The sequence below is a fragment of the Palaemon carinicauda genome, chromosome 7 (assembly GCF_036898095.1).
Source record: "Palaemon carinicauda isolate YSFRI2023 chromosome 7, ASM3689809v2, whole genome shotgun sequence".
NCBI classification, from domain to species: domain Eukaryota; kingdom Metazoa; phylum Arthropoda; class Malacostraca; order Decapoda; family Palaemonidae; genus Palaemon; species Palaemon carinicauda.
Window position 1 is genome coordinate 142,649,383 of NC_090731.1, and position 21,499 is coordinate 142,670,881.

Below are 21,499 nucleotides of genomic sequence, written 5' to 3' on the forward strand. Positions count from 1 at the left end.
ATTCACCTCGTCCATTCTTGAAAGACATGCTTGCGCAGGCCTTCAGAGTATGCCCAAGAGTCTTAGTTTAAATCTGAAGACAACTCTTGAAGCTGTCCCAGCATCCCCATCATCAAGTCCCCACACCCCCGATATGTCACCTTCCACAGCTCTTGCGAGACTTAGTTTTGTTTCAGCTTTAGATGAGCTCCGTGATGATGGATTACCTGTCACACCCAAGTGTCCCTCACCAGTGACGCCTTTAACTTGTCTACCTCCTTCACCCTCAACAGCAGCCATTATCAGGGAGGCAACCAGTTCTCCGATATTCTCCTTCAAAAGATATGGTTCATCCTCGTCACCTTCTTCTCCTGCCTTTAACTCTTTCTTTAAGAGTAAAGAAATATCTAGTCGGACTAGTAGTGACCACAGACGTGAGGCTAATATTTCTTCTATAAAAGAAAGCTTTACATCTAGTAATAGTGTTAATAGTAAAAGTGGGTCAGCCAACAATTATTATAGTAGTGCCACAATTAACATTGGTGCATCTGAGGCTGGAAGAGGGGTGAAGACAGAAGAAGTTGTGAGAGGAGAGTCAAAGGTTACTCCCACAACTTCATCTGTGACCAGACAAGGGAGAGAAAGGGAAGGGAGACAGGTCTCTGTTTGCGTCATTGATGTCAAAAGAGAAGCATCTCCAGTCAAATATGTTCGCAGCGAGCCTCTGGTTGTGCGTGAAACTCAGGTCATTGCCACACCTTGTAATAAAATGCCTGAAGTTAGGTCAGTTTTAGAAGTTCAACTAGAAGATGGAAGACAAAAAGAAGAACATGTTATAATACCAGAAGAGGCAAGAAAGACAATAGAATGTAAGACATCTATTGATGATTCATGGAAACAGAAGGAAAAATCTATTGCAACTCCAGAATCTGCATTGAAGCGTGAAATACGTAGGCCTGTAGAGGAAGGACCTAGACCGCGGGAAATTATTGTACCTATACAAGTAGCAGGGTCTCATGAAGGCCGTCCAAGAGTCTTAGAACTTAGTGTTCCTCTTGTGCAACAACAACAGAATTCACATCCTCAGCATCCTATCCCAGCAACTGCAGCTTGTTCAAACACGTTACCTTCAAGTGGTGTTTGGTTACCAGGTAGTCCATGTGAAGCATCTGTTGCTGATCCAGGAGGAGCCACTCCTAATTCACCAAGTTCTGGGGTACAACAAAGTGATTCAGGAATTATAATTGAGGAAGGTTCTCGAGAACTTCCCCCAAATCCTCAGCGACTGCCAAGATGTCATTCTTCGAGCGAAACTCATCTCAATACACGACGCCTTCTAGAGCATCGTAATCCAGATTTTACGGCTAGAAAATGTTCTAGTTATGATGAAGTTGGAAGAGCTTGGCCTCAAAATATAACAGGACATGCTCAACAGAACCAACAGAATGTTAACAAAGATACCAGTACATGGCTGTGTCCATGGGAACTGGCCCGTAGTGACAGTGTTTCTACCAGTGGCTTTGGTTCAGAAATTTCTGATACTGATCTACTTCATGATGATGCTCAGTCAACAACAACACAAGATGATGCACTTGGGCCTTATGATGCAGTTTTTGCTGATGTATTTCCAGGGGATCAGACAGCACAAAGACAGCAGCAACCCACTACACCAAAAACTCCACGGCCAGCAAGCCTTCCAGGAGTTACAGGCACATACTTCTCACACTTTGAGGTAGATTTTCATCTTCATACTTGCTTGCATACAAAACAGCATTTTTAGAATGAAGGTTCTTCTTTGAGCGTATATTTTGTTTTGATCAGTTCGATACTATTGCTTATGTTCAAGAACCCTGAGCATGAGTTTAAGCCACATAATGTGCTTTAAGATTTTTGTACTCAAGTATTTATTTGGTATATATAACAAGGCATTCCGTATTTAATAGTAGTACAGTACTACATATTTTGGAAAATATTTTATTCTACAGTATATGTAACAGATAGACAAGTATTTTGACAACATTCATACTTCACATAAGAGACAATCATGTCTTTATCATCTTGAAGGTAATTTACATGTATGAAATGTGATAGTGTCTGGTTGAGATTGTCATTCCATAGAAGAGGACCATTAGTCATACAAATGAAGTGATTTACAGTATCTTAAACCAAAATAGACAATGCAGCCAAATATACCTGTTACTATTATTTGTCATTACAGCATGTCTATTACTTAATGACCTATACAAATCATTACACATTATTTTTTCTCCATTAGAAAATTGGTTTAATATGTATATTCTAGAAAGATATACTGAAACTGTTGGAGTAAAGAAACTGTATAAATTTCAGAGAAGCACAGACCCTAACCTGGACATGGGTGTTGATATGGGTACTACTACTGTAGAGTTACGTAGAGGAGGACGTGGACGTATGGGAGTGGAGAAAAAGGATTCGGGATACTACTCATTCCTGACTGAGCATCCGCCTGTTAGCCCTCGCACTATGGGGGAGGGTGTACGCCATACCACAAGTAAGGGTTTATTATCTTTTGAAAGCTGTTTTTCACACTCTTTATTCATTTTGTTGTTTCTATAGCTCACATCTTTGCTTTATTTATGCATCTGATTTTGCTTAGGTTAAAGTAAGCCTATTATGAGTGTTTAGGGCTGTTTTCATGGTCTCAGTTTATGCAGTATAGAACAGTACTGTATTGTAGGCTTACTTTCACCCTGACAAAATTCATTGCTCTCTTTTTTTAGTGCTTTATTTGTGCTTGTTTTATAAAGGAATTATTTGCCTTGCTCCATTTTTGTTCAAATCTAAAACTATACAGTACACAGTTTTAATGCACTGTATAACTAAACTGTCTAGCCTAGAGATATTCTTTCACTTATTGAAGCCAAATTAAAAGTAATGAGACTTTTAACTAGGATCTGGGACCTTGTTAAGTGGAGTATTATTATGTGGATTGTAATGGGATTTCAAATTTTGAACTAAATTTTAAAACTATTCGCAAAAAAATTCAGCTTTTATGTGATTGGGAAGTTTTATGATTTTTTTATTTTAAACTTTCAATTTCTCATATGTTTACTACTATATATAAGTTTCCAGTGTAGTAGGGGTACCAAACTGAACCATATTATGATTATGTTTAGATCAATGATAATTACATATTGTTATTACTGTAATATCATCATCATCTTTAGTATTGTCATTTTATTATTATTATTATCATTATTATTATTATTATTATTATTAAAGTTCTGCCTTGTGATAATATTAGATAAACAGTATTGTTCAGTGTTTGACATTGAATTTAAATCTTCATCCTGTTCTGGTTATAATTTACTCATAATGTGCACAGATTAATTTTTGTGGATAATCCAAAAATAACTCCTCAAACTAGAATAACTATATTTGGAAAACAGTGAATAAAAAATATTAAAAAAGAGCAAGACAAAGTATGGAAAATTCAAGTTATGGTAAATTTTTTTTCCAATTAGATATACCACTGTATTTATTCATTCATTCAAATTATTTTATTAAGGTTTCTAGATAAATGCATGTTTTCCTAATGGATACAGTACTGTACTGTATTTTTGTTATGCCCCAAGATACTGAGTTAACAGCTGATTGCTTGAAATACAAATGAATGAATATTCTGGCAAAGGGAGATTAATTTTTGGTTGAACGCTAAACCTCCTTTCAGATACACATTTTGAGAAGTTTACACTTTTCATAGAGCGCTAATATCATAATAATGACGAATATATATTATGATGTCAGAATGTGGTGTAACAAACATTTAATCTAGTTATAACACTAAAATCGCTGGGAGTAGCATTTCTCAACAATTTCAGTATGCGAGCAGAGACCTTGTCTTATGTGTTCATAGAAAATGGCAAAGAAAAAAAAAGGATTTTTGGATTGTTGGTGTCATGAATTATATTCTTTACCTTCTATGAATTCTATTCATAGATGCCCTATTATTGAAATATCTTCATTCCTCATCAACATTCCTTCCAATAAATTTAGACATATCTTTCACTTAGTATATATTTTCCGAGTATTTTAGCACTTTTATAAACATTTGACTGACACATGCTTGATGTGGTTTATAGTAGGCCTGCTGTTTAATTTTTTTTCACCCATTTTTCCTCGTTTCTTGGATACTTATTTGAAAATGCACTGTATAATACACAGGCAAAGATTATTTAAGAATATTAGAGTAAAGTTTTATGTCTCCTCTACCTAACGAGAAGATCAGGATCACTGAGATAACTCAGGATGTACCACAGTCAATCAGAGATCATCTTTATCTGGGTTTATCTGAAGAATATTATGGAATGAGGCTTCAAACATACTGCTGTGACAATGCCTCATATCAGCAAGGTATATGCATCTTATATCTATGATTATTATCTATTATCTTTCTTTGCACCATGTTATGGTTCTGTACGACTATACACTCCTAATATGATATGATAATGGCTATTCAAATTTTCCTTTCTTTTTTTCTGGGTTTGCACTCGTGTTAGCTTGTTTACTGGTTTATGTATATTCATTCATTTTCTGAGAATGGATTTTTATTGATAATGTAAATCTTTGTTGGCAGAATCTTTTCATGTTTGTGGCTCTGAGTTTGTGGACTGAAATTCTTCCTGATTCTTCTTTTTACATCTGTACCTAGTCTTGTTCTTCATAAGATTGGCACTTGTTGCATAATTACTTTAGTTTTCCTTGCTAATTATGAGTATGATTATTGATTGGAGGCTTGTAAGGTTTTGAGAAGCCATTTGTCCCTCTTGAAATATTTTGTACAGTAATTTTAACTTTATTGCCAGTGCTAATTGAACAGAAAATAAATCATCATAAAATTTCTATTTGTTCCAAGAAAACTGATGAAACATATTTCTCCTTAGTCTTTGAATCCTCTCTTTATTTCACAATTTTTTTGTACAGTATGTGCAAAAATCATTTATTTGTCTTATGGAAAAGGGTTATTTATTGAATTACTTTATAGTGTACAATTTTACATTATCTGATACACAGTTAATTTACATTCCTGTGAAGTTTATAAATCAGAATTTGTATGATCTGTTAGCATCCCAGTGACATTCATAGACAAAAAATATAAGCTAAAATCAGCATTCAAGAGTGATTTTATGTTGATTATTAAGATTTGAGATTTATATTAATGGGGAGATGCAATATCAAATGGGAAATTATTATGTCGATGGAATACGATATGGTTGAAGGGATTTCAATGACAAGGGGAAAAAACATTTTATAGAAGGGAGCTCTGGATATAAGAAGGTAGTATTAATGGAAAATATTTTATCAAACAAAATTTTAATTACCGTTACTTTAATATTAAGTAAAACTTGAATTTGTAAATTGAAAATCATCTGAGAAATAAAGGTCATACTTAAAAATTTGTGGGAGTGATTTGAGTTCTCCAAGAAAAATAGAACTTTAGCAGTGATTGATCAAGGAATTATCTATCAAATTCAAGTTATTATGGATTAAAATATATAGTCAGTTCATAGTTTTTCTTCTAGATTTCTTGCAAGTCCAACTGCATTTTCGTATTTGGAGCAACTTCATTAGAAAAGTTAATCTTGTGCAGCATTGCGTATTGATTTTGTCTATATGAAATGTCATCTTTGAAAATTAGTCATCAAGAAAGCTTAAAAATGGAAGCATTAAGCTGCAAGTTGAAAATGTTTAAAAAGAGAAGGCCAGTGAATGGACTATACTGTGATTAGCCTACAAGATTTGATGCAGGGCAATTTGCTTTCACTTGAATCTAGGAATTATCATAAGCTATCAGTCATACAATATATCCAAAATCATAATTATCATTAGTTAGTCAAATCCCATAGGCTGTATTTTTAGCTTGTTAATACCCTTATAGAAAATTATGAACCTTTTAGAATCAAGTAACTTCTAATTATTCTACTGAATCCAGTTGGTGGGATATTGGCATTGTTTTCTGTACAATAAAAAATATTCTTCTCTGATTGCTTTGGTATTGTAATAATTCCAAACACTATGCAGCAGCTTTTTTTATTTATTTCATATAAATGATAAATAAACCTGAATTAACCCTATTAAGTAAAACTCAACTTGGATAAAGTTGTAATATTTTTCCATACTAGTTTATTCCTTGATAAAAGATAATGATATATGAAGACATTTTTGTGTGTGTGTGTGTAAGCTAGGAGAATTTTTAGGTTACTGCTAATTTTTTGAGATAGAAACTGGTTAGAGCATATTATGTATATGTATAGATTATGTCCAACACGAGTCTTTTTTCTTCTTTTCCTAATTTCAGCTTTTTCTTTGATTCTAATCAACTAAGCTGTTTTGGGAAGTTCATTACAATTCGGTATCAATATTCTTCTCTGTGGAGAAGGTATGATATTAGTGAGGCTTTCAAGAATATTGGCAATTCATGTATAGAATAAACATACTTGAATATTAACTTGAATGCATCATGTTGCTATGTGAGAAATTAGTATTTTGTGAGTTTGATTATCCCACATAATTATAATGGGGTAGTTCTTGCATAATTATTATTATTATCATTATTATTATTAGCCAAGCTAACAACCCTAGTTTGAAAAGCAAGATGCTACAAGCCCAAGGGCTCCAACAGGGAAAAATAGCCCAGCGAGGAAAGGAAATAAATTAATGATGAGAACAAATTAACAATAAATCATTCTAAAAATAGTAACGTCAAAACATATGTCATATAAACTATAAAAAGACATTGATAATTTAGCAGGTAAGGGGAGGAGTTGGCTAAAGTTAAATTTGAAATACAGTACATTTATTTCAATGAATCCATTCAGCCAGTATCTACAGCTCTATCTGAATGGTCCCATTGGAATTAATCCTTTTTATTCAATTTATCTGCCAGCTTCTACCTGCAACTTCTAAATCACCGCCTGTGTGGACGTAGCCCTAGATTTTAATTGGCAATCCCTGCTCCATTTGCGATAGACAACAACCCTGTCAATTGGAAAATACAGTACTTGTACTATAATGATTGAGTACCATGTTTCATTTATTTTTGCTAAAATGAAATCATTCTACAATACATAGCATCCATTTTTTTCGTTTATTGTACCATTAATCTTTATTGTTGTTCCTTGCCATATCAAGTTATTAGGATATTTACATATAAATCTTCATAGTGTTTTCTCTAATTTAATATTTATTGTCAAACTGTTCAGGTAATATGGTTTGAAACTTGTGTATTTAGCTCCTATCATCTTAATGTTGTGACTATAGTAACCAAAGGAAATAACTTTTAGGTAGATATTCAAATATCCTTTCTTTTCAATCTTTCCACCCCAATCTAGGAAGCAGCTAGATTACCTATCAATCTTTCAAGGTAAATAATGAAAATTTGATCCTAAATATCAAGTAACTGAAATGCTATGCAAGATACCTGCAAAGCAGAGGAAGTAGATAGCCATCATTAGAATTTCAATATTCATTTAAGCATGTTTCCTTTTGTACATTTTTATGATGCTTATCTCATTTCAAGTATTATGCATGTAATGATTATACTGTATAGAAATATTGTACACCTTTCAGCAGTGGTAATAATCCTCCAAAAATTAAGAAAGACAAACAATATAGTAAGATTAGAGCTAAAGTTATTGTAAACTGATCAATTCCCTTAAGTACAATTATAACAAATTATAAGAAATCCATCATGAATTGTACTGCGGTATGTATGTTGATGTGAAAACAAGTGTGCATTCCACTTGTACACTATTTCTTTATTAAATAATGGGTATCCATCATATGCTATAACACAAAAATTCTGAGACCAAAGCCTGCTTTAATTTCTGATTGCAAAAATTCATGGATTATCACTTAAAATATTCCTCATATCTTTTTTTGAGTACTGAATGTGGCTTTATCTTACGGTAGTTCATAGTTGACCCTTGTAATTTCAGTACATATGGCATGTTTATTATACTATTAAAACTTTGGAGTTGTGTGCTGCATAGTTCAGTATATGCTGGCCCCACCCAAAAATATTCCCACTATTTTTTGCTTGAAATATAATTTTGTATTATGGATGAAGATTTTTTTTTATTTCTTTCCAATTTCATTTATCTTTTTTTATATTTTTGTGGTGCATGATGCTCTTTAGACAAAATTTAACTTTTAATTACATAAATACTGTTTAACTATGCAGTAAAGTGAATCTTTTACTGTTTGAAAACTAATTTTATTCCAGGTAGACAAACAAAAATTCATGCGCTTCAAATCAAGTCCATTTAGCCAAAATTATATTCCCTTCCTATTCAAAACTGGACGTAATAGTAAAACATGAATTTCTCTATATTTCCCACTTTCATCATTGAGCTTGACATCCGATAAGTTAATATTAAATATGGGGTACTGAAATACAAGATGTCTTTCTGTTTTTATTAAGGAGACTAATAATTTTTGTAGTCGATTGAGTTTTTCATATGATGGATTAATCTCATTGAACAACCTGTATTATCAAAGTTCTATTTTCACTGCATATCAGTAAAAAATAATTTATGTAGTGTCTCATTGTGTAATATGCAATCATCTTTTGTATATACTTTGGTGTTGGTGTATGTGAAATGAATATAAGAAAACACACAAAATAAAATCACTTTTTCTTTCAATTTAAATATTGCCTTTTAGCTTTAAATTTTCAAAGTAACTGCATTGTGGGGTGTGATAGAAAGTTTGAATAACAACACAGAGCAGAAGCATATTTAAAATTCTGACAATATTTTATTTACTCATGTAAGTGAGGTTAAGAAAAAGCAAATACAGTAACGTTATTGACCTGGTAAAAGCAAAGTAAATGCAATAAAGTAGCAAAAGAGAGCTGGGAAGTCCCAACCCCATCACTTCAGTGGATAGGTTTCGCTGCATTTAACCTATGAATTAGGCCTGTTGTTTAAATAGATGACTTAATACAACAAGTACTGTCCCCTACCAGCTAATTGTTGTAATATCCAACAAGGTTGTTACATATTTTGGAAAATGTAACTTCCCTTCAGTTCTGTAGTATTCCAAGTTTCTAAATACAGTATCTCGTATTGAATATATTAGATAGAAAAGTAAATCAACATCAAAAGTGACAGTTTTTTTTTACACGCCATAAATGACATTTTCTGTAATCAATTGAAGATGGTGGGTATGATACAGAAGTTTTTAAAATATTAAAGCTTGTTTTCTGTGTACTCTCCATTCATGTATTTCTATTTTTGAGGAAAGTGAGTAAAGATTACAAATTATGCAGAATATATTACAACTAGTTTTCAGGGACATGATTCCTCATTAAGGAAGATAAATCCTTTAGTAATTATGATCTTAGAATGATGAATTGTTATTCATACCCTTTTATATTTTGTTTTACCTCCTATATCTATGAAATGTATTTAGTAACTATTATGATAAGTTTTATTCTCATTGTTTTAAAGTCTTAATATTTTTCTATCATTCAATTCAATTGCTATTTGAATTGTCTTAATGTCGCACAGTTTGGAAAAAAGTTACCTTGAAATATTATGCAATTTAGGGCATATTGATAAAGAAAAGGTATTATGTAATGTAGGTCATATAGATAAGGGAAAGGTATCATCTAAGGCTAAGGCATTTTACTCTATTTTTTTCCATTTTCTTCTACAGCTTTCGTTGTTGAAAGGTGATCTTATCAATCTCCTTTTTTGTGTTTATTTTGACCGCATATACTTTTGGTTCCAATGATTAATTTGCTTTAAGCTTTAGCATTAATAATCTCATCAGCAAGGGTTAACTAATGTCCCATTACCTTATCTGTAATGTAGAATCTTGTTGTATTCTGATAACCATTGTTGTTTGCAGGCATGATAAGTCTCTTATGACATTCGTCAGAACCTGATCGAGAAGGTAATTGATAATCATGAGTTGTGGAAGTTTACTTTAAGAAGCATTTAGAATCTTGAAGTTTTTTTTATACAAAATAGAGAGAGAGAGAGATTTCTGAATGGCGCAATGTAGTGGAATGCTTATATGCTGTTGCTAGTTACCATCCAAAATTGGCAATTGATGACCTCTTGCACTGTGTCTTCAACTGAATGGTAGATGTTCAGTTGGACACTGGAGTCCCTGCCACACCTCTTTCCGGAAAAGTGCACCCTGTCACACCCTTACGGCATGGTTAGTAACCAAAGAGCTACTGTAGAGAGAGATTGTAGAGGTGGTGGGTGGGGCTACACACAGGAACTTGCTGTGCCGTTAGCGTGGGACAGGGTGCACTTTCAAAGAGCAAGGTGTACCAGGAATTCCTGCATCCAACTGTATCATAGATTGTATCGGGGCTCAGAGACTGCTTAAAGATTAGGGTGGTTTTCTTATTAGTCTTTGGTGGTTGCATGTTAGTTGTTATGTTCTTGTTAGCTCTAGCGTGCAGAGGAACATTATAATTTCATCTGGAAATTTGAACATGAGAATTTATTTTTGATGCTACAGAATGCATTTAAAATTAGTTAAATGTCTGTTGTACATTGCATGGATGATAAAGTGCATTGTGGGTGTTTTAAGAGCCAACTTCCTGTAGAATGCTATCATGGTAATAGAATAGTAGGAGTTAGTTCCATATACTGGTGTAGTTTAGATCTCATTTTGATCTCAATAGCAATTTTTTTATTCATTATTTTAGTATGAGAACGAAGAATTGTTTTATAGTGATCAACTGAGTTTAGTATATTTCAATCTAAAGAAACTATGGCCTGTGATAACAATTGATGTAATTTGTTCTATCCTTCATAACCAATCTACTTCAGATTTAATTGAAAACTTGAACAGAAAGATTCTTCTAGGCTGTAAAAGCCAAAAATAATTTAGAATTTACATAAGATAGTAAATAACATTTTATACAGCATTAAATATTCATAATATATTTTCCTGAAACATGTAGTGTTTATACCTTATTTTTATCATTGTTGTTTTTATTCTCTTTGGAATAGAGTTTTGCCATCTGTTGAATCCAGGATGTAAAGAAATCACTTTTCAACACCTTTCCTTACCATTTAAATGCACATGTCTTGGATGTTACATGATCTCTTGAGACAAATGGTAATGAACTGTGGTGTTTTCAGGGTTATTTAATGGAAGCAGATTCAGATTTGGGGGCTGCAGACAGTCTTTTGGAGCCCCTCGTCGCTTCAGCTTCTTGTGACCCCGAAAGATTGGGTTTCCATGGTATATATTGTAATTCTGCCTTCGTAGGCAGTGAGAATTGCTGACTTAATCTCAGATACTGAACCATGTTTCTTGGCAAACTTCAATATTTCGTAGCAGAGTTAGAATTTGCCTATTAATTTTATGATTTTGCTGATTTTTTTCTTCAAATTCATCTGCCTCCATCGATAAAGCAGAGTTGTAACCTAACGATTTGTATAAATCAGGACAAAATAAGGGTACCTTTTTTTTTTAAATCCACTTTATCTACACTTTACCTCGATCAAAATACAATGAAAGATATGGTATACACTGTGTGGAGAAAACTATTTCAGTGTTTCCTTACCATGCAGTGTATCATCATTATGAAATTACCATTTGTTGAAAAACTTAATCTTTCAACTTTTTCAATTTAATTTCAAAAGCAAAGTTAGATTTATACTTGGAGTTCATAATGATGTTAATTTACTCCAATATTGAGTTTCATGTAAAGTCTCTTAAACCTTTAGTTTTGTTTCCTCCTATTAATGCAATGTGGTTGTAGAATATATTAGGGCTTTGTCAGGGTAAGTAAAAGTTCATTCATAACTGCAAGCACACACTTGAAAACATTTTTAAAGCACCTTTTTTTTAAACCAAGATATTATTTACAGTAGTAGCAATAGAGTCCTCAGCTTAAAGATGAAAATAATTTTTGAAACTATTTATTAACAGCATTTGGTTTTGCTCCACCAAATCAACCTCCAACAATAGATAGGCACTATAGAATAGTATTCTTTATCCCAAAAAGTTAGTTAGTGTTTAAACATTATCTGATAGATGTGAGAATGAACTCGTGCACAATTTAACATAGCTGATAATGTTATAAGTTAATGTAAAGAAAGCATGCCTAATGTTATCCATGCTCTATAAACATTTTATTACATTTGTTTAACTTGTATATATTTTAACAAGATACAAACCACCCATGCAGGACTGAAAAGGTGTATTACTTTTTAATATTAAAAGTACAGTAATAGTTCTCTTTCAAATGAGGATTTATGTGCATGGAAAATTATGTAATCTGAGTATTTGACATTTACTTTTAGTAATGTATGCAAAGTTATTCCTTTAATTCCTCTTTTAATCTATTTATTCTGTTTTCTAAAGATCTTTAGTTTGATTGGTAATGTTTATTTGAATTTAAAAGATCATTTAAGCTTGCAGTCTGCATTTAATGTTTTCATATCCTATTTCTTTTTTCCATTTCTTTAATATTTTAAATAATTCTCTGATTATATCTACAAATGTTAAATGTTTGTTCTTTCCCACTTTTGTAATATTTGTATACAATATGCTGTACCCCCTTGGATACCTTCAAGCATATCCTATTATATATCTATCCAAGTGCCATGTCCTCAACATGAGCTGTTAATTGCCTTCACCTAGTTCTGTCTCTAGCTCTGTATAAATTATCCAGCTGTTAAATTCTCATTGACAACCTCCAGTAAGCTGTCAAAAAAAAATTTCCTTTGCTGGCCTCTTGCTCTTCTCCCCTCTTATCTTTCCCGTAAGGCACAAAAGTTAGATCTTTTCACATTTTATTACATCTTCAAGTAGATACTTTATAATTTAATATTAAATTGTAAATCTGATATCAGCAGTAAATGAATTATTCAAAAGATATTATCAACAGACCATCTCTCAGTAAATAAAATGAAAATTTGGTATTTTATTTTAAATCTTGGTGCAATATGTACTGTAATTGTGCCTTAGTTCAAATATTAAATATGATTTAGTTTTTGATAGAACTATAGTGTGATTTACGAATTACTGTAGCGAACAGAATATACAAATATTTAGGTCACTGGATATTGTTAATGTTTTTTTGGTAGTTTGGCTAACCACAAGGAAAAGATAGGTATTGTAATTAAATAGCATAATTTATAGATACTTGTAAGAAAAAGTAAATTAAATTGGCACCCTAGCAGTACCAGCCGAACTTGGTTGAGTCCCTCGTCAGGCTGGGAAGAGCACAGAGAGGAAAGGTCCCCTTTTTTTAATTTGTTTGATGTCGGCTACCCCCCAAAATTGGGGTAAGTGCCTTGGTATATATATATAACATTCCTTTTTAAGAGAGATTTTCCATATCGTAAATCTTGTTTTCTTGTACTGTAACTTCATCAAAGTCCATTGATGAAAATTGGAATACAATTACAGTATTGAGAGAATATCTCTTTGTTATCTCTCAAGAATTGTTTGGTTTGTAGTATATTACTCAAACAGCTATGCCTTTTCCTTTTCCATTAATTCAGTTATTTGCTTGGCTGTTGTTGCAAATCCCTGAATGAAAGGTCTATAGTAGCCTGCCATTCCTAGAAATCTTCATAAACTCCCTTACATATAAATTGATCAATGAGAGTTTATTTCTTTAAACATTTAATAAATAATAGAAACAATGATTAACTATTTAAGGGGAAATGGTTGCATAGTGATCTGATCATGTAAATATCCTTTAGGTTCTCCAAAAGCCACGAATTCATTTACTATTTTGTTTACTTTTGTGGATAATTTTATACACCAGTGTCAACGTGGTTTGCAATTTAGACAATGATTTTTGTACACAATGCAGTAATACTGCATACTGATTATCGTGAAATCCTCTACCAAATGCTAAGCCTAGATTTCAAGAATAGTCTCCAACCCTTTGTAACTTGCATGAAATATTATTCATTGTTAATGGAATGAGTCAACATTTTTAAGTTAATTGCAAGTATTTTCCCCATAGAAATATGTGCCATGCTTTTTTGGCAGTTATAGGGTAATTATCATTTCCATAGTCTCATCAGTTATATTGAATTAAATAAAAGATCCTTCATTACTATAGATTGCATGTATAGCGCAGTCACATTGTGCTTAGACTCTAAAGAGATCATTCACTAGCATATTTTTTTTTTTTATTGGTACTATACTTGTGTTGCAGTATTCAGGTACAGTATTTGTTTTACAGTTCAAATTTTTAAATAAATAATCTGTTCAATGAAGTATGATTAACAATTCAAGAATTTTACTTTTTTCTCACTGCTCTCATCTACAGTAAAATATTTCTATAGTACAATGATACTAACCAGGAATTGTATCACAGTTTGATACAGATATTAGAATATCTTGAAATTTAAGTGTCTTACTCTATTATACAACAAAATACATCTTATCATAACTAATTTGAATTTAGCTATGACACTGTAATGAGACGTATGCTTAAAATAAATTACCTAGGGAATTTTGCTCGATATAGATGCTGTGTCTTATAAATGTCCATTGAAGTGTGTTATCGGAATAAGTACTATGTATTTAAAATTTAAATTCTTTAGATTTTTTTTTTTTTTACATTAACACTGTAATGTATGCGGTAGCCACTTAAAACAAAAATACTAATGGCATAGACTTTGGTATACTCTAGATATTTTCATTATCACATACACTATGCAGACTTATTAAAAGCCAAGTAACTAATTATTGCACAGAATAGTAGTAGGTATAATGGTGAAGGGTGACGGATACAGCATTAATCTGTCAAGCAAAAGAATCTTTTTCTTAATTTGGGATTTAAAATAAACAGTAATCCACTGAAAAAGTTCACACATGTATTTTTATAGGGGAAAAAAAACTTAACAGGGCAATATGAATTTTTTTAAGAACTTTTACAAACAGCATTACTTTATCCTATCATTAAAGAAATAGATAATTTTTTGTTGGTATGAAATCTTGATGAGAATTATATTGTTAACTATGATAGTATTCCCAATTAACAGGTAAAATGTAATTTTAAAATTATCTAGAAATAGAAGAGAAGTTTTTCTTTATCAAATACTGAACTGAGTGGTCAGCATTCTCACTGCCAAAAGTCAGTCAGTCTGTTATTCATGAAAAGGACTTCTTCCTTAGATGATGCATGTTTGATGATCATGATACTGCTGCTTCCAGTCTTACTGCTCCTTCGCTTGACTTTCATTATGAGCTTTGCCTAATGAGTAATGAGAAAGCTATATAAAATAATAAAATTGCAAGGCTTTGTTGAATATACTGCGTGTTTTCCAAGTTGTAATTGTAATGGCCAATTAATGTTCTTAACCAGGTGATTGTTAAAAGAATTGCCCTTGTGAAAACTCAGGCATATTCTCAGAATAGCATTGCAGAAATCCTCTTATGTTCTAAGTCTTTATTAAGCTTCAACATAAGGGACGGTCAAGCAGATCTGATGAAAGTTAGTGTTTGAAATACATCTGTGACATAACTTAGTGTGGTGGGGGCAAAATCAAGGAATGCTGTTGAAAAAATTTATAATTCTTCAAATTATGCTGATAAAGTGAATAAATAACTGAATAAATACAATGACAGTATACTAATGTGTTAGAAGGGGAATTAGGCTGATGATTTTAATATAGAATATTAGGTACTGTATAATGTGGGCAAGAGTAAAGTTATGAGATGTACGAGAAGGGAAGGTGGAGCGAGGTTGAATGTCATGTTAAATGGAGAGTTACTTGAGGAGGTGGGTAAGTTTAAGTACTTGGGGTCTATTGTTGCAGCAAATGGTGAAGTGGAAGCAGATGTACGTCAGAGAGTGAATGAAGGATGCAGTTATGGGGGCAGTGAAGGGAGTGGTAAAGAATAGAGGGTTGGGCATGTATGTAAAGAGAGTTCTGTATGAGAAAGTGATTGTACCAACTGTGATGTATGGATCGGAGTTGTTGGGGAATGAAAGTGACAGAGATACAGAAATTGAATGTGTTTGAGATGAAGTGTCTAAGGAGTATGGCTGGTGTATCTCGAGTAGATAGGGTTAGGAACAAAGTAGTGAGGATGAGAATGGGTGTAAGAAATGAGTTAGCAGCTAGAGTGGATATGAATGTGTTCAGGTGGTTTGGCCATGTTGAGAGAATGGAAAATGACTGTCTGCTAAAGAAGGTGATGAATGCAAGAGTTGAGGGGAGAAGTACAAGAGGAAGGCCAAGGTTTTGGTGGATGGATGGAGTGAAGAAAGCTCTGGGTGATAGGAGGATAGATGTAAGAGAGGCAAGAGAGCGTGCTAGAAATAGGAATGAATGCCGAGTGACTGTGACGCAGTTCCGGTAGGCCCTGCTGCTTCCTCCGGTCGCCTTGGATGACCGCAGAGGTAGCAGCAGTAGGGTATTCAGCGTTATGAAGCTTCATCTGTGGTGGATAACGGGGGAGGGTGGGCTGTGGCACCCTAGCAGTAGCAGCCGAACTTGGTTGAGTCCTTTATCAGGCTGGGAGGAACGTAGAGAGGAAAGGTCCCCTTTTTTTTCATTTGTTTTGATGTCGGCTACCCCCATAATTGGGGTAAGTATCTTGGTATATGTATGTATGTATAAATTATCGATTAGGGCTACATCACAGACTCATGTTCGTTTAGTGGACTGTGAATTCCAGGTGCTTAGGAAGACCAAGAGGAACAAAGGATAAATTATTCACAGATAATTATTATTAGGTAGCCATGTCTTTACAAAAATATTTAGCTTTACCTATATGTGTAAGAAAAATGTTGCTCTTACATTCATTAGCTTGAAGATCCAATGTTCAATACTGTGCCAATTTTTCTTAACCGGGAAGTTTTTTTTTCCAAAAACCATGAAATTACCATGGGGTACTTCCTTGCATTTTCTGCTGTTTTTAAGCTTTGGGTACAGGAACTAACAGGTTGCACTTCAGTTACTGACTTTATTCACAAAAATCAAAGAACCATACAATAATACAGCTCTAATTTTTCAATCTTCTTCAAATGTTTTTTTTAATTATTGTTTTGAAAATTCTTCTGAAGCTTCAGAAATCCAGACGGCAAATCTGCTGACTGACTATGATTAAAAGGGAATCATATCTCATACCAAGTACAATGCAGGTACATTTACAGTTACGGTATTCAAATTAAGAGTTGGATGAGTTTCATCGCATGATCATGCAGCCTGTGTTGTTAACAAATACCAGAAAATGTTGAAAATGTGCAAACATACTTGCCCCTTGATATTCTTAGATCCCTATATCCTTATACAACTCAAAGAAACGATGTGCATCTAAATCTGAGAGAAAATACATAAAATCAACAGTATTCATTGGTATATAACATCATATGTATATGGGTAGAGGAAAACATTTACATTTATATAATACCAAATACAGAAAAGTGCCTAGATAGGAGAGGTAAATAATTTGAAAATTTCTTTTGTAATGTGCTTAGTACTGTACTCATAACTAATTATGCTTATGACAGTCCAATTGTTTCTCATAAGTCCTGTGAAAAATAATGTTTTTTTTGATGGAAAAATATTGGCCATATTCAGATGTATTACTGTATAAGAACACCAAACAAAAATCATGCTGCGGTGGGTGCTACTTTTAACATTTTCGTTATCAAAGGTGCAGTTAAAGAAGTAAAGAAAGAGAATATATCAAACTCCAATATGACAATTTGTATTATAAGAACAGTCCTGGGCTGAGAAACATAGGCCAGGGATAAATATATAGCAACAGGAATAGAAGGGAAGTGTGTAAATTTCCACGAGACCTTAAAGGCAGCAAGGAATGTTCATGGGTATAGGAGGGTAGAAAGAAGGAATTAAAGTGCTCTAAGTGGTGTGATGAAAACATTTGAAGAGGAAAAATAGACTATTTTAGGTACAATAGATCTACAGAAGAGGTCATGTGGGTATTCATTTCATTTGAAATGTTATTACTTTTAATGATATTAGGCGAGGTAACATCTTTTAAAGTGAAATACAGTCAGGCTAGTACCATAGTGAGTCTACCTCCAAAAAGGTACATTAATCATAAAGAACTTTTAACAATCACTGAGCTCATTATTTGATTAGAAAATTGAGCCTACCTTAACATAAAGAACTAAATTATTCTAATAGTACACTGTGTCATGGTAACTACTATGGCTGATGATAACACTAAAACTCGTAAACAAAATACTGATCAAATTAGTAAGCTTACTCAATTTATTTTTTAATTATGCCCTTCTCATACCCTAGCTTTAGCTAATTTTAGAATGTCTATGTATTAATATTTATCATCTTCCATGTTCACACACTGAGGGCACCAAATGGATAAAAACAAAGGAAACTTCAAGCACACAAAACTTGTAAGGATCAACAGTGTTCAAACAAATTTGTTTGTCTTACATTGTGGGTCTACATCACCAGGCACTGCACCATAAGCAAACATCGTTATCATGCCTAATGGGTGGCAGACATGAGAGACAATGATGCCAGAATGTTAAAACAAAAGACATGGATCTGACAACAAACAATGCTACCAGACCTAGCTTAGCGCTACGGTCTCTTTACCTGTTCACCTGCCAAAGACAGGAGGGCAAAGTGGAAAACCTTTGTCTACTCATAGGTATTCAACTTGGTAGAACTTTGTGTTCAGAAGTAAGGTTGTTTCTAGTCCACTGCAGTCTTATAGCATTGCCTTGGTGAGCAGCAAGATTAAAATTGAAGTAAAAAATAATGGTATTGAAACATAATTGTTATATTTTAGAACTGTAATTTGAACCTATGTAAGGATTTAATATGAACAGCAAGATGACTACAAATTAGACTTTAAATGAAAGTATACGACAATGGATCCCAATACTGTAGTTTTTTGCAATAATTTTAGAGGTGGTACAACCAATTATAAACATGCAGAATGGATTATAGGAGGGGCAACACCTTAAAATTAATAGCCAAATGTCATACAGTAAGTAAACATGTAATTCTGGAATTGCGTGCCTGCCAGTTTCTTCATTCCTAGCCCTACCTAGATCATGGCCTAAACAATGAACACTTGAATGCAAAAGTGAAGTTTGCCCCGTCATGTTCTCGCTTCTGACTTTATCTATGCTCACTATCACTGCGGCTTTCAATCCTCATGTTCTGGTAAGTTGTTTAACTCAGGCACAGCCAAGTCACTTGGACCCTTCCAATTTCTCAGTAAATGAGGGGACATACCAGAGTAACGTAGAAATCAAAATACAAAAGCAACCAGAAATGACAACATACGTACATTTTTAAAAATAAATAACTTGAATCACAAGGAAATTTAGAGATGTTTATAGCAGCAAGACTCGATTAAATCTGATTCTTTGCCGATGTCTATTTGCGGAGTTAGCCATGGGATAATATTTAAGGTTTATTCCTCCAAGGGATTAGCAGGAATAGCAGCCCCATTCCTACATCCCCGGTGGAGTTAATTGGAAGCTTGGAGGAATTATACTTTGGGTATTATTCCTTCAAGGATGGCAATGTGGTCTCTCAAAAGGTGGAGGTGGGGAGAAAATGTTGGTGGGGGAGACAAAACTAAGATTCATAAAAATATACTGTATACATACAGTGTGTATATTATATATATATATATATATATATATATATATATATATATATATGTGTGTGTGTGTATATATATATATATATATCTATATCTATCTATCTATCTATCTATCTATCTATCTATCTATATATATATATATATATATATATATATATATATATATATATATATATATATATATATATATATATATATATATATATATATATATATATATTTATATAACATAAAATGTGTGTATGTATATATATTTATTTATATAACATAAAATGTGTGTATGTATATGTCTTGTTTGTTAAAATATGTTTATTGCTATGCTATGTACATATATTTTTAGTAAACTGGAAGAAGCATCAGCCTTCATGTTTAGAACAAACTTTATTTGGACATTCAATATTGAGCTTTAGCTAAATAAGAAATTAACTTAGTGTTTGATGTTGCGGTGGAATAACACGTAAATTCGTCTTTTTTGCCGTTCTAATTCATTGTTCTTGATAGCTGCTTTATCTATTTTCCGAAGGTAATGCCTATAGACTTCATGAAGTGTAAGATAAGTGTAAAAAATTTTATTCTGAATTAGAATTCAAAATCATTCAAGTTGTAATATATTTTTACTTTACAAGTAGTCTTGTGCCTTGTGCACTCCAAAATTTGTGTTTTTGTTTTATAATTTTCAGTCAATTACCCTTAATGCTGTCCTTTTGATGTACAGTACAGTATACCTACTTTCCTGGTAAATTTACACCAGTTAAAGAATGGAGCCCAAAATGTTTCATAGCATCATTGCCTATTATTTTGTAGAGCTTGAAAACAGAAGCCTTGGGTAGGGGATGCAAAGTTAGCTCTGTTTTGCAATGCAGCATTGCATACTGATATATAATAATCTTGTGATTTTGCTTGGCAGTTGATCTAAAAGATGCTGAATGTACGCATACTTTTTGTGTATTGCTATGTGGTGAAGGTGCAGTAAAGTGTTATATTTTAGTGCCTGCCATTTAATTATAGTATTTGTAATAGTCATAATTTTGTAAACCAGTATGTTAATTGTCTTTTTTTCTTGATGTTTTTCTTTTAGATTTAATCAGTTATTTTTCCACTTGCTTTCCAGGTGTGCCTTGGCCTAAAGAACGTCCCAGAGATCTCCAGCTGCAATTATCTAATATTGCTGTCACACCTACAAGTGACGGGCCGAAGTCAATTATTTCAGTTTCCAGCTCCCATACGCCAATTCACACACCTACAACAGAATCAAAGATATCTCCAGAGAAACGTATGACTCCAGAAAAGAGGAAAAGTCGGGGTAGCAGTACAGAGGAGAATGAAGAAAAGAGGAGGAGTTGTGAAGTGGAATCACATGAGTGGACACCGCCAAGACAATCCATCAATATAGGAGCAGGTAGGATTTGTTTTGTTTGCTTCTCTTAATTCACACCATGTACAGAAGTGGGGATTAGATAATGCTGTACATCAATTCCAGGTTCCAGGATGCAGATCATTGTACAGTATTACAATATTGGGGTATGTCCTTAAGCTGTAATCAATGGAACATTGCTGCCTTCTGAAATCACTCTCATATCAACATTTTCTGTAAAGTGGTGTAATCAACATTTCAATAAGAGCTTGTCATATTTCTACTGTAGACAGCTTAAAATTTCAAAAGAACTTTTAAAAATGTTCCGCTGAAAATCTGTTTATGTACTTATGGGCTTTAAAATTTTATGCTATTAAAATGTTTGCATCACAAAAAAAAAAAAAAAAAAAAAAAAATTAAAAATTTTCACAAACTCTAAAGTACTTTCACTCTCTAAAAGTGTTTCTGAGAACTTTGGGTAAAAGAGAAGATCTTCATGCCTTTAACAGTTATAAGAGGTCTTCTAGATCAAGTGCAGCCAAAAGTCCTCTCAGCCTTTAT

General features: G+C 33.0%; 1 protein-coding gene across 4 annotated transcripts in view; it reads left to right on the top strand.

Annotated features, from left to right (window-relative positions):
• Positions 1 to 21,499, top strand: part of LOC137644044 (uncharacterized) — a 285,405-nt gene that overhangs the window by 255,468 nt on the left and 8,438 nt on the right. For all 4 annotated transcript variants that reach the window (XM_068376944.1, XM_068376942.1, XM_068376945.1 and 1 more), the window contains 3 exons: positions 1 to 1,711; positions 2,329 to 2,509; positions 20,696 to 20,983. The exon at positions 1 to 1,711 is cut by the window's left edge and continues 189 nt beyond it. In XM_068376944.1, the coding sequence (XP_068233045.1) occupies positions 1 to 1,711; positions 2,329 to 2,509; positions 20,696 to 20,983 (2,180 nt within the window). The remainder of the gene's footprint in view (positions 1,712 to 2,328; positions 2,510 to 20,695; positions 20,984 to 21,499) is intronic.